This window comes from Gavialis gangeticus, unplaced genomic scaffold (assembly GCF_001723915.1).
Source record: "Gavialis gangeticus isolate Ggan-Ray unplaced genomic scaffold, GavGan_comp1, whole genome shotgun sequence".
Lineage (NCBI taxonomy): Eukaryota > Metazoa > Chordata > Crocodylia > Gavialidae > Gavialis > Gavialis gangeticus.
In genome coordinates this window covers 6,766,588-6,784,126 of record NW_017728996.1, presented here as the reverse complement: position 1 = coordinate 6,784,126, position 17,539 = coordinate 6,766,588, and the positions used below count along the sequence as shown (strand labels likewise).

The 17,539-nt window shown below is 51.8% G+C and overlaps 1 protein-coding gene across 2 annotated transcripts in view; it reads right to left on the bottom strand.

Annotated features, from left to right (window-relative positions):
* The window catches only part of IGDCC4 (immunoglobulin superfamily DCC subclass member 4), a 125,666-nt gene that overhangs the window by 10,064 nt on the left and 98,063 nt on the right, over nt 1-17,539 (bottom strand). For both annotated transcript variants that reach the window (XR_002095137.1, XM_019503974.1), the window contains exons 15-18: nt 16,521-16,658; nt 15,793-15,898; nt 14,369-14,603; nt 2,225-2,386 (exon numbers count right to left, since the gene is read on the bottom strand). Coding sequence is in view for 1 of the 2 variants with exons in the window: in XM_019503974.1 (XP_019359519.1) it covers nt 2,225-2,386; nt 14,369-14,603; nt 15,793-15,898; nt 16,521-16,658 (641 nt within the window). In the remaining variant the exon portion in view is untranslated. The remainder of the gene's footprint in view (nt 1-2,224; nt 2,387-14,368; nt 14,604-15,792; nt 15,899-16,520; nt 16,659-17,539) is intronic.

Genomic DNA, 17,539 nt, shown 5'->3' with positions numbered 1-17,539 from the left:
CAGGAGCCGCTTCTGCAGCCCAGTGGGCAGGATCTACCTCCAACCCAGAGCTGGTCTGGCCCGGCTGCAGCCCTGTGCCCTGCTGTGGGTGCAGAAATCTGGGGAGGCATATGCCCCCTGCACCTCCCTGATGTGTTGCCTGTGCAATGGGGCGGGGCAGGGGGCATAGACTTACCTGGAGGAAACTGCGGGAGCTGCTCTCCACTGCTGCCTGGCCGCCACATGAATGTGTGCATGTTCACACATGCACATGTCCCCCTGCGTCCTGCTCCCCCCAGCCCCGAACAGCCCCTTGCAGGCTGGAAGGCTGCCAGCTTGCAAGGGGAAACCCATGGTTTCCCCTGGTTTTCTCCTTTAAAGGAGAAAATCCACGTTTTTCCGCAGCAAACTGAAAACCCGGATCCCTGCTTATGACCTGCAAAATACACTGAGTGGAAAAGAGCAGAATAATTTTGCACTTGCAGCATCTAACCAACGTCCAGGGGTATTTGAGTCCTCTGCAATTTGCATGTGGGAGTTCTCATGTCAGATTCACACAGTCTTCAGGACAGTCAGCTTTCCCATCTTTCAAATGCCAAATGCATTCACTGGTGAACAGCTTCACTTACAACAGGGGTGGCCTGTGTAAGGCACGGACATGGGCAACTAGCATCTCCCGAGCCTGAGGGGGCACCACATAGCTGACGGACGTGGGAGGGTGTCCCCCACTGGCCGATAGCCAAGCCCGAAACCACCGCCAGCAAAACTGGAAGCGCACTTCTGCTGGCACTTCCAGTTTCACAGCTGGCATTTCCAGGGGTTACACAGCTAATCTCAGGGGGTGCACTCGCACCCGCATGCACCCTGTATGTGTCGCCAATGCACGCAGAAGTCACAAGTAGCATAAGTAGCCTATGTGTGTGGCACGTGGCAGACTGGGGAGGGGACAGGCAGCACAGCAGCAGATCAGAGAGGAAGCAGAAAGCAAAGCGGCAGATCAGGCACGGAAAGGGGCCTGAAGTGGCACTTGGGAGGAAGTGGGGCTAATTTGCGGCACACCTGCCAGACAGACTGGCCTGTACAGAAAGGGAACAAAATGAGGACGTGAAACACTACGCATAACCCTTGTGCGGAGGCCAACTTTGTGCATCATTTACATATTATAACACTTCTCCCCCTCTGTTGACAAACTCTGATGGTTGGCTAAGCTGCGATGTAAATGGCTCTCTGTAATTGGGTTGTAAAACATTGTCTTAACTCTTTACACAACATTAATTACATCCTGTGTATAATTGATTTTCGCACTGCTATCTAGGAAGGAAACAGGTTACTTAGAGGTACTTGTTAGAGGAGAGAGAAAACAAAATCTTAAAGCAATAATCAAGCAAATCTCTTGGTAGATAGACTTGATTTGAGCTCATAACGAAGTGCTTCAATGAAGAATCTACTTAGAAATTGTTAGTGCGGCAAATGCAGTGTCAAACACGAGGATAAATAATTATTGCAAGAAAGCATTAAAAACTTGGATTTTATTCTGATCCATCTTCCAAAGATAAAGGAAGCAAATGCAATGGAAACTGCTTCATGGGGAAAGAGGCTTAAGTCAACCCTCAATCTTTTGTTCTTTTCATAGGCAAAACTGCAGTTCTTTCCACAGTAGTATAAGAGTGACGTTGTAGATGCAATGGTCCAGAAATGATGAGAGCGCCAAGAATTTCTTAGGGTGTTATCTTGTATCGGACCAACCATGTAGCTGGGATTAAGGCAGACACGGTTTCGAATGCAAGGCATTCTTCCTCAGGTCTCCGCTCACAGGAAGCCAGGCAGCACACAGACAGGGACACCGCAGGTTTGCATAAAGCAGGCCATGAAGTGGCTGCACTGCCATGGCGAAGCCAGGGGGATTCTAGGATCTCCCCAGACAGCAGCTTCTCCATCTGATAAACGAGCTAGGGTCAGAAGGACACCGTCCACGATCCAAGATCTCAAGGATCAGGGAAAGGAAGACGGGGAATACAGGAGTCACTGGGGGGAACAGAACTCCTGGAAAATAAAACAGCTTTTACGAACAGCTGGCAACTGCACATGACCATGTCAGACTTGGGCAACAGAATAAAAACTCAAACTGAGAAAAACTTGATAGGGCAAATATTTTCTCTCCTGCTGTACACGAGAAATGAGGAACAGACGCACAAAGACAAGCTACAAAACCCCCGCCCGCAGCTCAAACATTGAAGACACCCACCGTAACAGCACTGTAAACCAGGGCTTGTAACAAAAGCCTCTGTCCTGCATTAGCTGGAGGCTTCAATGATCCATTCGCAGCAAAAGGAGGCTCTGGTGTCACATCTCCGTACCTGGCCAGGCTATTTGTCCAGGTCTGATTAACTGGTTTAGTCCATGATGACTGCAGGGAAAAAAGGAAAGAAGTGATCAGGACACCCATTCCCACCTCAGAAACCTGAAAGAGCAGGCAGCCGAACAGCAAAAAAACACTGACGTGTATAAAGTTCTACGTCAAACTGAGCCCTGGCCCTTGATGCTGTAATAAGATGCTAGCTGCGAAAACTCGTCTGACCCTCCGACACATCGGAGTATAGTAGACTGATTTTTTATATTGTGATGCAGAACAACCAGCTGACGAGGATTTTCCCAGATCTGCTCTTCCCACAGTACACAGTGATGCAGCTTTGGTCCAAAGCTAACGCAGAGGTTTTTCTGTTGACTGAAGAACGTTAAAGCCAACAAGTGTATAGTTTGGCACCACACTGCAGGTATCTTCTGTTTTAAGGCTTGGTTCAAAGCCTGCTCTAGTCTGTGAAAACACTCTCTTTGATTTTCATGAGATTAGGCCTTAATACATCTGCATCTCATGACAGGGTCAGCAGGAGCAGGAACAATACCCTAGCCCTACGTAGCTCTCATCACCTAGGGACCTCACAGCACTTTACAAAGGGGCATAAGGATGATTGCCCCCCGTTACAGATACTGAAAATCAAGTGCAGAGATGATAAATGTCTTGCCTTACATATCAAGCAAAGCCAGGATGAGACCCCAGCTGCTCTGACTTCCAATGCAATGCACCACTCTGCCTCTCCATGAACCCTATGTGATGGCTCACACTCTTACTCTTGTGCAAGTTACTGGAATGGCTCTCACCCACAAAGTCCATAGGCCACGGGAGTGCGCACGCGTGCATGTATGTATGTGTGCGTTCTCATACGTACATTAATAAAAGTTATGACCTAAAATATCCCATCCTTTATGCTGTTTAAGTCAGTTATGAAGCTCCTCTTAGGAAAACTGGCAGTAGTAAAAGCAGGCAAGACAGTCTGGACTGACGGCACCCTCTGTAACTCTTGTGAATAGCGTGGTACCTAATTTCAAAAACCAATCTGTATGTCACAGTGCTGACCTCCTTACAAAGGGGCTGGATAGTGGGGGCAGAGAACTGGTCAGGCAGGGATAAGCCTCAGCCTGTGCTTACTGACTTAGCTTATCTGCTTATCACATTAGGGCACCCTTCAAAGGACCTGGTGGTACCCCAGGCTGAGAATGACGGGTCGAAGCCAACCAGAAGGCACGGATGCTGCATGGTACTGACTCGCTGTGGTACCCACAGAGCCCTGGCACCTCAGCACTCATCACACACGTGCCCACAACAGATACAGTTGCTGCAACTTCTCGTTTCATCCAGTTAACAGGAAAAAAAACCCAACGGTGTCTCAAAAGCATCTCAGCATCGGACCTCGCAGTAAGACGAGCACAGCTTGAGATGCCTCCTCAAGATCTGTCTGTCTTAAGCACCTTTGACTTCTGGAATTACTGTGCTCAAAATGCAGTTACCAGCTGACAACAGAGCAGTGACGTCACTCTCATTTATCCTCTAGCTGCCTCAGCAATTACACACACTTACCTGCCCTGCCCCAACGACTGCTTTCACAGTTTGCCTTGTATTATAATAGCGATCATTAGCCATCTTGACACCTCGCTGTAATACTTCTGTGACGGACGGGTCTGGGATGAGCCTTGCTGAGTTTTATAGCAGACTGCAAAGATGTACCGGCTGTTGTCAGCGCCCGGCAGAATATGAAACAAGTGACAAATAATCAATAGAGTCCCTACTTTGATGGCATGTTTAAATGGAAATAAAAATGTGTCGTTTCCACTAAAATTTTCATTGAAAATGTTCGTGGGCTTTTGTCAGAAAGTGAAAAAATAAATCTTTTGGGGGCAACTAAAAGTAGAAAACGTTTTTGAGTTTAAACTTTTCTGACCCACCAATTTTTAATGTGAAAAAGCCCAGATTTGTCCAAAAGCTCATGGGGGGGGGCCCTTAAAAGAGCTAAAACCAAACATTTTGGAGTAATTCTACTGCTGAGGGCTGAGACGATGCAGAGCGACAGAGGCCAACAGAGCGCCAAAACAAGGAGTGGGGGAGTCGCCCGATGGCACCGGCAGGGCTGAGGATGGTTCTGAAAACCCCGAGGGAAGGTCGCCAGGAAGCTGCGCTGGACACGGAGGCCAGGCGGGGAAAAGGCAGCAAGGGAGCAGGCTAGGAGTGTCCCTTGGGTTGGAGGGAGAGGTTGGGAGGGGAGGTAAGACCGTATTGGGGTCTAGGTGCAGGCAAGAGCTGACTTGCACAGCTGCACTCCACAGGGAGAAAGAGAACGCGGGCGGACTTTTAATTTCTTTGGCCGAATGATAAACTCCCTGATGGGGAAAGCTGCCAGGCCAGGAGGAGACCAGGAAGTTTCGATCCCACTGACCATCACGCTGGTGGCAGAAACCAAGAGCCTGGGGGAAAGTGCCGGGGATTGCTCAGCAACGTCTGGCGGGTTTTGCTTTGGTTCGTGGCCCGATCTGCACTGAGCAGCAAGGCCGGCACCTCGGGACACTGTCAAGGCCTGTTCCAGCTGGGGCTGGAAGACCGCTCGCTTGGCACGCTGTGAATGGATTTCCTGCCTGAAGCTAGGGCCTGGGTAAACAAATCTGGAAGCCCCCTCAATACAGGGGCACCACTTTTCTTTTTTGTAGCAGACCACCAAGCTATTCTTTGCTCTGCTTCGAGTCCCCTGGGCAACCAGTGTTACCTTGTTTGTAGATCTAATTAAATTATATGGGCTGAACGCAATTTGTTCTGGGTTCTCTCAGCTTCCCCTTGCAATAAACTGTTGAATGCACACCTCTGTGCATGGGGAAAGTGGCCCTTTAAGAGCTGAAGTTATTTAACAGCTCAGACTATTAGTTCATGGACAAAAAGTATTTTCTTTACAGACCCTGGTTTTACTGGGCTACTTTGTGTTTATGTGGGCTCACCTTGCTACCAAGAGTTCAGGGTGGATGCAGCAACTCCACTTTCTCCCTTGGATTTTGTTCCTTTGGGGAGCTATTTGCTCCACAAACATTATCGGCTCCCAGAGGAGGAAGGCAGGGGGTGCGAGAGGGCTGCAAAGAGGCCATTTAAAAATGGAAGGCAATCTCTCTGTATACAGACAGGGATGTGTGGCCTGATCACGTACATTGTAATGCCCAGCAAGCAGACCACAGAGGCAGTTTATAGTGATGACAGCAAGGAACCGCTGGAGGTCAAGGTGACCCTGAGTGAGTCATCTGAGCCCCTTGTGCCTCAGTCCATCTGGCTGGGAACAAGGTGTTCTGATGTAAGCCCTTTACAAAGCACCAGTGTCACAGTGGGACGCCAGTGCCAGCAAAGGGCTGGTTAAAATAAAATGCTCATGTACCTGCTGCGGGCCCGAGACCGCACGGCGCTGAACACCCCGTCCGCTATGACTTCAACAAGCTGCTGACTGTGCTTAGCAGGTGGCAGGATCAGACTAATTCCTAGAACCAAAGCCTGCACCCAGGAAAGGTCAGCCATGGCTACAGGGCACACCCCGAGACACCAGACAGTAAAGCCATCCTTTATGCAACTCTTCTTAGGAAAACATGCCACCTGAAGCTGCAGACCCTTGCCTGTGTCTGCAATAACAAAACTAACCCCAACTCCTGAGAAACCAGACAGGTGATGGCATGGAGCAGGGAAGAACGAGCCATGTTAAGGAAGATTACTAAATGAGAGCATGTTTGTCATGCATTTAGTACAATTATTTGCTCCTACTGCTCACTGGTTCTCTGCAGATAGGCCAGGGACCAACAGATTGTGACCCTCCGCTAAAGAACGTACAAGCACTAAACAAAAAGCACTGGAGCAGGTCACCCAGAGCGGTGGTGGAGTCTCCATCCTTGGAGGTTTATAAGACCCAGCTCAACAAAGTCCTGACTGGGATGATATAGCTGGGGCTGGTCCTTCTTTGAGCAGGGGGTTGGAGTGGATGTGACCTCCTGAGCTCCCTTCCAGCCCTCATCGTCTGTGATTCTAAATAAAGCCTGGAAGTTTCAGACTTGAAGGTGTAGGCACATGCATAACACACGTGTCCTCTTCTAAATACCTGAGCACATTATCACACACCATGCACATGCAATTATAGCACACATGCTGTTATAGATACCTAAACCCATATTGCACAGACACACATACACAAAACACACACAACAGACCTCTACACACACACTATTACAGGATACCCAAACACACACACACACACACACACGCGCGCGCGCGCTATGATGGGTACAGGGTACACACACCCCCCTTTGTGGATTTGCAAACTTTCTTGCAAGTTTCTAGTGAAAACCAAACACGTAGCAAGAAAGAGCAAGGCCAGAGCGGTCCCCAGAGGCGCAGCTGCCAGCGGAAATGTCAATCTGCCGTGTTTACATAGGTTCTGACGACTTGGGGAACAGCCTGTCCAGCTCTGGCTGAAATTAGCTGTGATGAAGAACAAACTTGTTTTGTGCCAGCTTGCTACTTTCCACAAACACAAAGCCCCCGGGCCTCAGGAGGCAACATTATCCCGCAGGCTCCCAAAGCAGGTTACGCGCGAGAAAGAATTCCCTCGCCCGGAATTCAGGCCTCCGAGGTCCAGCACTTATGATCAGCTCCAGGTCTGGTTTTTAAAGCCTGGATTGAGAAGGCAGGGGGAGGGGTAGAGGGAAATGGTTTCTGAGCCATTGCAGTTAACTCCGGAGGATGGGGCCAGCTTAAAATTTAATGTATAGGGAGGAAAAAAGAGTCCCTGGGTAAAAAACTGCCCACTGCAAACAGGAATGACAGCTAATACAATCATCTTCCAATCAAGGGTGCTGGAGCTACAGCAAATCTCTTATCAAAGGAAACAGATTGCGTCATTTTTGCCTCCGCAGGACCAGCAACAACGAATGGCAAGAGCAATCCTAGCTCCTGCCACTTTTGCAGCTACAAGCAGCAATTTCCTGCAAGTGGCTGAGCTGGGGTCCGCGTCCACACGCGGGTATGAGTGTCCCAGCAGAAGGTGCCAGGAGCGCCACAGGAGACAAGGCTGATGAGTCTGGCTGGAACCAGTCACCACCCAGACCCAGGATTAGCAACTGGGAAATGGCTCCTACCTTGGGAGCGCTACCACTATGGCACACGGACTTCTCCTACTTGAGATTGAGGGGAACATCCGGTAGCCACCAGCGGAGGGGCTCTTACCTAAAACTAGTTAGAGAGAATGGTTTTCCTTTCCCACATGGAAAATACTGGTCAAACTTGGGGGAGGAGGGGGAGAATCAGACACTGCTGCCTCTCTCCGAGCCACGGAGGAGCTCATGGGGAATGCAGTCGTCTGGGGAACCGGGCTCACGGAGAAGGAAGCCAGCATGGGGCAACCCCTTGGAACCACGTTGGTGGCATCTCCCAAATGAATTTCCAAATATCATTTTGGAGGAGATCTGGCTGAGAAGCTGGAGGGTTCAGGTTGTCAGGCTTTTGCGAAAAGATGAAATTTTCTATGCTGAACACATGCATTCCTGCCCCCACTCCCCAAACTTCAACTAAAAAAAAACAAAACAGTTTCAACAATTTCTGACCTGTCCCATTCTGCTTTTCCCCAACCACTAGTGAGCCAGCACTGCCTCCCCTGAGCTAAATATCACATTGCTGCTCATGCCCTGCCCCAGGCGGCCAAGGGTGCTGGAGGTGAAGAGGCCCATTTGGAAGGGAGACAGAAGGGTGCAGGATGGGCTGCCCGTGGGTGCACTCACAGCTCCAGGAGGGGCAACTGGGAACCCATGGGAGGATGGGCAGAACAGTGCTGCAGAATGGGCAAACCCTGCTTCTAGCCAAGGGCGCTGTCCGCAGCGTGCGGGAGTGCGCCTGCTGCTGACAACTCAACAGTGCTCACTGCAGCAGTGCACAAGGAGGAAGGCTGGGCTCGGGCATGGGTCCTAGACTGGGGATGCAAACGCAATTCCTAGCTGTGCAGATGCCCTGGACTTCACGTCTCTGCTCCTCAGCTCCTCGATCGTCAGGCTGGGGACAACGCGACATCCTCCGCCTACTCAGACTGGAAGCGCAGTGGGGCAACAAACCTCCTCCTTGCACAACGGAGGCTCGAACACTAGCTGCAGCTCTGCAGCCTGACCGTACTACAAATGACAAAGGGACAGACCCCATTTCTACTGACTGCAGAGCAAGGAGTGTGAGCACCACTCTAAGCCACGTGCAGGGGAGGTAGCTCGAGCACTGCTGCCGGCAGCCTGTCTTCTGGGGATATGATCGATGGGTGCTTTACAGTCAGTGGCAGAGAAGAGAGAACGGCTTGTCTGGGCCATGCCAATGGCTATGGGGTCTACAGGAGGTGCAATGGCCTGGGATTCAGGAGCTCTGGGGTCTAAGCCCAGCTCTGACACTGGCTTGCTGAGTCACCGTGGGCTGCAGTCTCCCTAGGGGCCTCATCTGCAAGGAGCTCTCCGTACCAGCATGGGAGGAGCAGTCCTGCTCCTTCCAGTTGGCGTCCAAGCCCAACACCTGCTAGAAATGGCCCCGACCTCCCTGGAGAGGGCTGCTGGGAGGTGCAACACCGAATGCCCATGTGGAACGAGTGGGTGGTCTCCAGTGAGGGCCCCAGGGCCAGGCCTCTGGCCAGCAGCTAGGGGTCACTGCGCAGAAGTGACAGGTGGGCAGACCACAGGCACCCACTGTTAAACTGGTCCTGCTGGGGGAGCTGGCACCGCCCAAGGCTTCTGCCTCCGTGTGCTGTCCCCTGAGGAACTGCTGTATTTGGACCCTCTGCAGCCTTGAGCTGTGCGAGTGCAGGGTGGATGTTGCAGGGGGTGAGGCTGGGCACTGCCACGTGGGACTGGAACAGTGGGACAGCAGCCCTTGGACTGGCCCCACCTGGCACAGGGGGAGGACCTTGGCCCCTGGATGAAGTGGATGAGAGAAACTCTACAAACACCAGGCTCTCCCCCCTTTCCTAGGGCTGGTGGAAGGTCTGTGGGAGTGAGGAGATGCCCATCTTCCCAGTGACAGGTCGGTGATGGCCCTTGAGGACTATCCTGGCACCCAGCAAAGCCTGAGGGCACTGTGGGGATCCACAGCCAGGGGCTCCCCAGGGATGGGCAATGGCACCATCGGCCTCCTTGTGAGGAGACTCAGCAGAGGCTAGCAGTGCCATGGCACTGCGCAGCCATGAATGGAAAAGATGTGCTGTATTTAATTGCTGCAGATAAGCTATGCCCCAACATCAGTGCCCCTGACTGGGGGAAAGTAGCACCAGCTCCATGCTGCAGATGAAGAAACTAAGGAGCCCAGATGATAAGTGACTTACCCAAGGTCATGTCCAGAATCTGTGCCAGAAGCAAGCGGCCGCAGCCTCTTCTCTTCTGTTCTACACAGGATCAAACAACCGCAGCTCCCCTACAAGTTTCGAAGTCCAGGTGCCCAAGGGTCCTGGCGTGGTGCCCATGGCTGGGGAGTGCACGCTTACTGCATGCTCGTGTTAGGTGCACACACGTTTCACGATGTGGAGGTTCGGAAGACACGTGTTTACTGCATGTGATGAGGTCTCCCTCCAGTGGCCACTCTTGGCTGCTACCACAGCCTGTTGCCAGCTTCTCCTTTGGAGGAGAGGTGTCAAGGGCCGGATCACTGGGGGGGGGGCTTGCTAAGGTCTCTGTGTCCTGTACACGCACATCCAGGCTGTCACGGCTGCTCTTTGCAGAACATGGGCCTGTCCATTGGCATTTTGTCCCTTTGTAACAAAACAAAGCTCTGATTCTTTCAGCGGAAACCTTCTGAATCGTCTGCAGAGGGCTAAAGCACAGATGACTTCTGCCAGGTTTTAAAGTAGATGCAACTGAAGCCCTACATACTTGACCAAGCCAGCATCCATGCCCAGTAAGAAGTCAGTGATGGCAGGGGCTAGAGCTGCTGCTGAAGAAAACCCTGACTCTAAATCACAGGTTCAACAGCCTGCGGACCTCTGGTCCAATGTCTCTGTCAGATTTGAGCGCCTCCCAGTCTCTAATGCATGTGCCCCCTGCCCCGAGATACACGTGCTAGCGTCCCCATTTCGCAGGAGGGGACCAGACCCAGAGAGGCTAAATGACTCGCTCAAGGTCACAAAGCAGCCTGTGGCAGAGCTGTATGGACACCTCCCAAGTCCCTGGCTGGTCCCAGGCCATCGGACCCTTCTTTGTTTGAGAAGGGCTCGCTCATGTTGCAGCCCCGGCTATGCGCCAGGGCATGGGGAGGCAGGCCCCAGGTAGGCCCCATGGTTGACACCACCTCTGGAAGGCTGCTGCATCCAGGTGGGGAATCCATCACCCTGCCCTGTGGGCTGGCCTGGGGAGCAGGGATCTAGCCTCAGCCCCCAGGGTAACTCAGGCCCTGATTCAGAGAAGCTGTGAAACACATCCTTGACTCGATGCACTTGCTCTTCGCTGAATCAGGGCCCAGCTTTGCTGAGTTCAGAGCACCTGGCCTGGGGTAGAGTCTGAGGGCAAAAACCCTTGCACTCTTCCACGTGCATCCACCTAGAAGGGGCCAGCAGAGGAGTGCCCTGAGCATTGGCAGATCAGAGGTCTGGCTGACACTGCTGCTGCAGCCCTGCTCCCAAGAGGAGGATATAGGTTTCCAAGGGCATCAGGAACCCCTCTCTGATCCAAGGAGGAACCTGGGGGTGTCACAGTGCTGGGGTTTGAGACGCACCCATCTCCATAGTCACATTCGAAGGTCTCAGATGCTCTTGATCTGGGAGGCCATAAACTGGCCACGTGTCAGACCACGCTCTGAGCTGAAAGTTTGGGGCTTCTGCCTCTCACAGGCTCAGCCCAAAGGGCGGGTGACTAACACTCTGAGCTCCTGGCTCCTTCTAAGAGGAGAGCTTGCCTCGGCGAGAAAAGAGCCTACCTGGGCCCTACTGGAAGACAGATCTAGGTTTATTACACCCAGAAGGAGGGAGGAAAGGGACAAAATTTTTAAGCTCACAGCCCCCAGAACCAAATCTCAGGGGCTAAGCGACCATTTCAAGAAGGCATCACAAGCAGATTGGGATGTGGAAAATTGGAAGAGGCAAACTGCATCTGAGCTGCAGGGCAGCTCCATCATACCCCCCTTACATAGATTTGATTATCCCAAATACACCTTCGCACCAGTGACATACAAGCGTATGATTGATGCAAACATGAACTCCCATGTGCTCACAATGTGCTTGTTTTACTCAACCTCCTAATTACCTTACATGCTCTCGCTGGGTTACAAAGAAAGACATAAACAGATTAACTAAATTAGGCCAATTAATGGCTCCCTAATGGAATGAAATGCTTCAGACAAGCTTGAGAGAGAAAACGGGCAGGGAGAAGGGAGAGACAACCCAACGTCAGGCAAATTAAGCAGAAAGGAGAGAATACGTCAAAAAAGCACATTCCCACTGAGCTCATTCCAAAGGTGTTTGCTTCCCTCCTACGTTCACTCTGCACGGAGTCGAGCAAACGTGATACTCGCCAGAGTTCACAGTTTACACTAGAGCGTCTGTGCAACGCCGATGAATTTTGTGCATCTGAATATCAGTACTGGAACCTCAGCTGCTACACACTGCAGGACCACCTCCCCCGGCCACAAGAGCTCACCATGGCCCCCAGCTTAGCATGATCCACAAAAAGGTGGTGGAGCACGAGAACATCTGCAGCAACACAGGATAAAGCCATGGGCTTAAAGAACTCCCTACAGGTTCCCAGGAGATGCACGCTGGTGGTGCATGCAATGCTCGGTTTCTTATTTGCATCGCCCAAGCTCCCAGAACCCTGGTGGTACGCCAGGCCCCCATTTCTGGGAGGTGCTGGACAGACATGAGGACAAAGGTATGTCATCACCTTTCAAGAGATGGGGAATCGTATTATATAGTCCGCAGATGCACTGTCATCTTGTTCTGCACTCTCTCAGCAGGTGCTTCAACCTGCTTCCAGGGACTGCAAGAGAGGGCTATCACAATCACCTAGTGCAGTGGTTCTCAACCTTTTCAGACACAAGGTCCCCCTCAGAAAATACCTGCAGTTGGCTTTCACTCGTTTCTGACTGTGGAAAAATACTAGAGCAATTCTCCTGTTGCAATGAACACAGAAAACCCACAACAGGGCAGACAGGAATTCAGTGTCCAAACCCATCTGGAAGTGTTCGCACAACTAAGTGCCAATACTGCACAGCAGCCTGTGACACCCTTAAAAGAAGCTCATGACAACCTGGTTGAGAATCACTGGCCTAGTGCAACTTCCTACCTCCAGGCTGTCAAACTTCATGCAGCCATTTCTGCTCAGCCATTTCCACCCTCTGTCTGAGTGACAGCATCTCTTTTAGGAAGACATCCAGCTCTGATGTGTCTGCTGCCCCAAGACCCTTGCACAGAACTCCCGCAGAAAGTCAAACCTCCCGGTCACTGTGGTGAAATGCCACCAGACTTGCAAATGAGCCTGCCTTGCAAATGCAAATTAAATGGAGTTGACCACTCCCTTTCTTACCAAAAGGCAGGAAGGAATTCTCCCATGTAGAGCTGCAGCATATGGCTGGCATGTGCTTTGATGGACTCACTCCACAGCATGGTTCAAGGTGCTAACACACACCCTAACCTAAATCCTACTGAACTTAACACGACTCTTCCTTGCTACTTCAGGGGGCTTTCAATCCACCCCATAACCACTAAAGACTGGTCTAAACCAAACCCAACCCAACCCTCAGGTTGGGAGCCCAATCCAAAATGTTGGGGACTTTGGCTCATTTCTAACAAGCATCAGCATCCAACAGGATATCACTATGAGCTAGTGGGCCAAGTGGGCAGATGAAGTCCTTAATACAATACTGCTTCTCTGCCCACATTTTGACACAGAACTAAAATCTGTGACCAATCTGCATGACACCTCTAAGTAGGAGATCTCCATGTAATGTTTCTGCAGGCTCCAGCTCTTGGCATCTTATGGAAAAAGTACAGCAACACTACACAGGTAAGGAAGACTTCACAACTTAAACCTTCTTATAAAATGTAGCAGAGAATTATGTTGCTTTGAAAGAATTGCACAGGAGGGTAGAGAAAACCTTACAGAAGGGATATTCAGTCTCTCAAATATGGGAGAATTTCAAGGTAATTCAACAGTTGCTGTTAGTTTTCTACAGAACTCCATTAGTTCTAAAGCGCTATTAGATTTCATAACGCAGTGATGGTTTGGTCCTGTAGGATGGCCATGTTGGTGCTGCGCCTATGAAGCCAGAGGGAGAGACATGTCTTTTTGGATCTCTGGTAGTGAGGGGCAGCTTGACATACATGTCTTCCCATCCACAGTTACCAGCTGGGAATAAGCCTTTGCCTATCTCTATGTGGACAAGACTGCCTCTAGCTGGAGAAGAAATACTCAGCAACACCAATGCAGGGACCTGCAGATCTTCTCAATAAACCAGGGGCAGTGCTTAGTAGAGAGAAGGCAAAACTGGACATGTACAGCAGAAGCAGCCGGTCAAGATCCCGTGCCTATCCATTAATAATCCATTCACAATTTCACCTGCTCCCCAGGGGGGATCACTGAAGTCCTGGGATCCACTGCTCCCTGAAAGATATGGGAACATTCAGGGATTCAGGGATCAACTCCTCAGGTGCTTGGCAAACCAAGAGAAGAGGAGTCCTTCCTCTCCATGCTTTGCCCTGCCGAACACACAACCCAGGCACCTGGGGGACAAGATTTGCCTACTCCTAGCACTGATGTCAACAGAATAATTACATGGCTAATTCATGGTTTAAGAACTAGGGGATACTTAAGGTGCTGGATCCTCACACCCACTGTGTTTGCAAATAGTCCAGGACCACTGTATTGCAGAAACAAAAGGGAACGCAATTGATACTCACAGCTGCCCAGCATCCACTGCTACGGAAGAAGGTCTTGCCAGTACTGCACCCTGGCAATGGTCCACAGAGCTCAGCACCTTCCAGCCCAGAGCTGAAATCAGACCCAGTCTCTGCCCAGCAAGTGCAGTAATTACCTTCCTATTTCCGTGGATGCCATCGCCCTGCAGGCTGGTGTGGATGAGGCCATGCACTTCTGTCAGCTCCGTGATATCCGTCAGGGGCACAGGAGTCTCCTCCGGAAGTGGGGACATGAGGGACTCCAGCTCGTGGGCATCGGAGTGGGCGCTGGGTGCAGGCAGCCCCTGCCGGCCACGATGGTAGTAGGTGTGGTTTGTGGCCGCCTGAGGATCAACACCTGGCAGGGCCTCCCTGCAGGGGACAAGAAAATCCAACACAGGTTTTCCCCTGGGACTACCACAGCCTTGCTCTTGCCCTGCCAGGCTAGTAGATGCCAAGGCCCAAAGCATGAAATCCAAGTGCCCCGCTGCTGGGCCCAAGATAGGGCCCCAGAGGTTCTGCCCCAATCCTTGCACTTGTACTAACAGAGCCCGAAATCTTCCACCCACCCTGTGGCTGCTACAGCAGGTCTTGTTGGGAAGCTGTGGATGAAAGCGCCAGCTGCTGGCCCTGGCCCTGCTCTGCTTCGCTAGTGGGCACTGGGTCCGCCCAGAGCCCTGCACAGTGCATGGACACTGCAACCGTTCCCTCCCCAGCAGGTCAGTGGGTAAGGCTCAGAGCAGCTTCCTGACACAGAGCAGGGAGAGTTACCTCTCATTAACCCTTGCCACTCTCTTTGCAAGGTGACAAAGGTTGGTCATCCTTGTCTGCAGACACGTGAAGGAGGTGAGTTTTGAGAGGGCTGAGTGACAGGACGTGGGTAAGACTTCGAGGAGCTCCCGCCTCCCAGGCCTGCACCAGCCCCTTCCTACCCAGCTGACACAGCCTCTCTCTAAAATGACAGCTTTGGTGGACTCCAAACGACATCCTCCGGCAGAAGCATCAGGCAAGAGCGAGGCTTTTGGGGCTAGCAGAAGTCACTGAAACTGCCCCAAGTGTAGCTATGGCCCCGACCACGCCAACCCACTCAATTATATGCGGAAGGAAGGAGGTTTTCCTAGGAAACAACAGCCTCATGAGAACAAAGGGGAATGCAGGAACAGAATAGGTTTCCTAAAGGGAGACTGGCAGAGCTGTTCAGTGCCTTCATATCAATACCTGCCTGGTCCCTAAACAGCAGGATGCAAGCAGGAGCCAGTCTCTACCTGCACTAAGGGGAACAAGGGATGATACTCTTCTCTGACAGGGCACTTCACGTTCCACTGAGCTGCAAGAAGCAACGGCTTAAAGAATGCAAATTAAAGAGAAGCTAAATCAGGCAGCGTTCGTTAAAGCACACACTTCCAAGGACCATTTCTTATGCTGAGTGGCACAGGATACAGTCCTGAAACAGCCAGGGAAAACCAGCCCATTGGCACATGGCAAAGACACTCCTAGGCCCTTTTGTCTGGCCTCACATCAGCGCCTTGGCTCTCAACCGGGTGGCCAACATGTGGCGTACCTCTGCTTGCTGCTGCGGAAGCTGGCACACATGCAGAAGAGGATGCAGAGCAGGCCCAGACAGACTCCCACGATGATCCCCGTGACCGAATGGATGTCCAGGACATCTAGCAGGACACAGTCGAGTTGTCAGCTCGCACGTTAACAGAGAGGGACACAGAGAGCGTGGTGCATCCATATCAGCACCAGCTTCACCAAGGGAAATGCCAGATTTCCACACGGGCCTGAGGAACAGATCTAGTGTTCTCCAGTCAAGGGGAAAGGAAAGCTGCTGCCCCAATTTGGACATATACCTCATATATGTACATGGGAGTGTGTGTGCACACAGGAAAACACAAGGGGATAAAATGACTAGACAGTGATCATTCAAGCAGATTTGGGAGTGCACTAACATCCCCATTTAATTTCTTGCTGCAAGGCCTGGCACACAGGCAGCAAAGTCCACTTTGTGTGACCCTTCATTAGGGGGAGAGGTAGGTTATTGGGATCAAACCCTACCCAGGGACAGATACAGCCGTCAGCGAGTGCTGTGCACACGAAGTCTTGTGTGCGACACCTGGCATTGGGCTAGGTCTGTGCAGAGCCTGCAGTGTCATCAGGCCTTTTTGCATACATGCATGCAAGCCCAGCCAGCTGCCACTGCTAAATATAAGCACTGGTGGAGCCAGGTGAGCGACCCCTCCCGAGTACAGCCCAGGCCCCGAGGGAGGAAGAATGGTGCCCTCATACCAGACAGCTTCTCCCGCAGGGTGTGCACGTCCTTCACGTTGGAATATGGCCCTGATCCCACCACGGTCTTGGCTCCCATCTTAAAGAAATACCGGGTGTCACTTTCCAATCCATGCACTTCGGTGCTGAAAATATTTCCTGATCAAAAGCAAGTTAAAATGTGCCATTTAAAGGCCATCGCGGGGACAGCAGAAAGGTGGTCGTGGGCTCTGTCTCTCTGGCTGAGCTAGCAGAGTCTTTGTGCCACACACTCTCAGGAAACAGACTCCCGACACCAAAACAATGATGTTTCAGATGACTAATTTGTGGCCTTAAACCTGACCTGGTATGTGTGTAACTTGGACACTGCAGCTTCTGACACAGCTACACCTCCTTCCTGTTCCTCACGAACAGGTTCCCAGTAGGGATACCTGAGGAAAATCCCCAGGCCTGCACTACTGATCCTAACTGGCTTTTCTGGCCCGGACACCTGCAAAAATGATTTAATATCTGTGCCTCTAGGCCCTCCCTGCTAAGCCCATGCCACTGGAGCTAGCAGGATGACCCACAGGCATGGGGTTAGGCAGCGGGAAGTGTCGGCAGGATCAGAACTCCCCCCAGCTGTGAGCTCCCTTCAGTGGCTAATCCAGATGCATGTCTATGTACATGGCCGGCAGCCTCCGCCACTCAGCATCATCCAGCCCTGAGAGTGAGGCCCTTTCAGAGACATTCCCCCTCAGGGCACTGAGCAGCACAGCTCCTGGCTTCTCTCTGCACTTTCCCCACAGCCTTTCCACCCACCGCTGCTCCTAGCATGTGCTCCGTCTGCACTGTCTTCAGGCCCCCGTCCCCAAGCAGCACCCAGCAGATGGATACTGCCAACCCTGCTCTGCTCCATCAGCAAGCCACCCGTGGACACCCTGAGCTGGCCAATGTGCTAACAAGCCTCCCCCCCCAGGCCCTGCTTCCAAACACATGTCCACATGGAGCACGGCTTGTAAAGGGGCAGGCCTCTGGTCCAGAACCCTCCCCACCTCCCT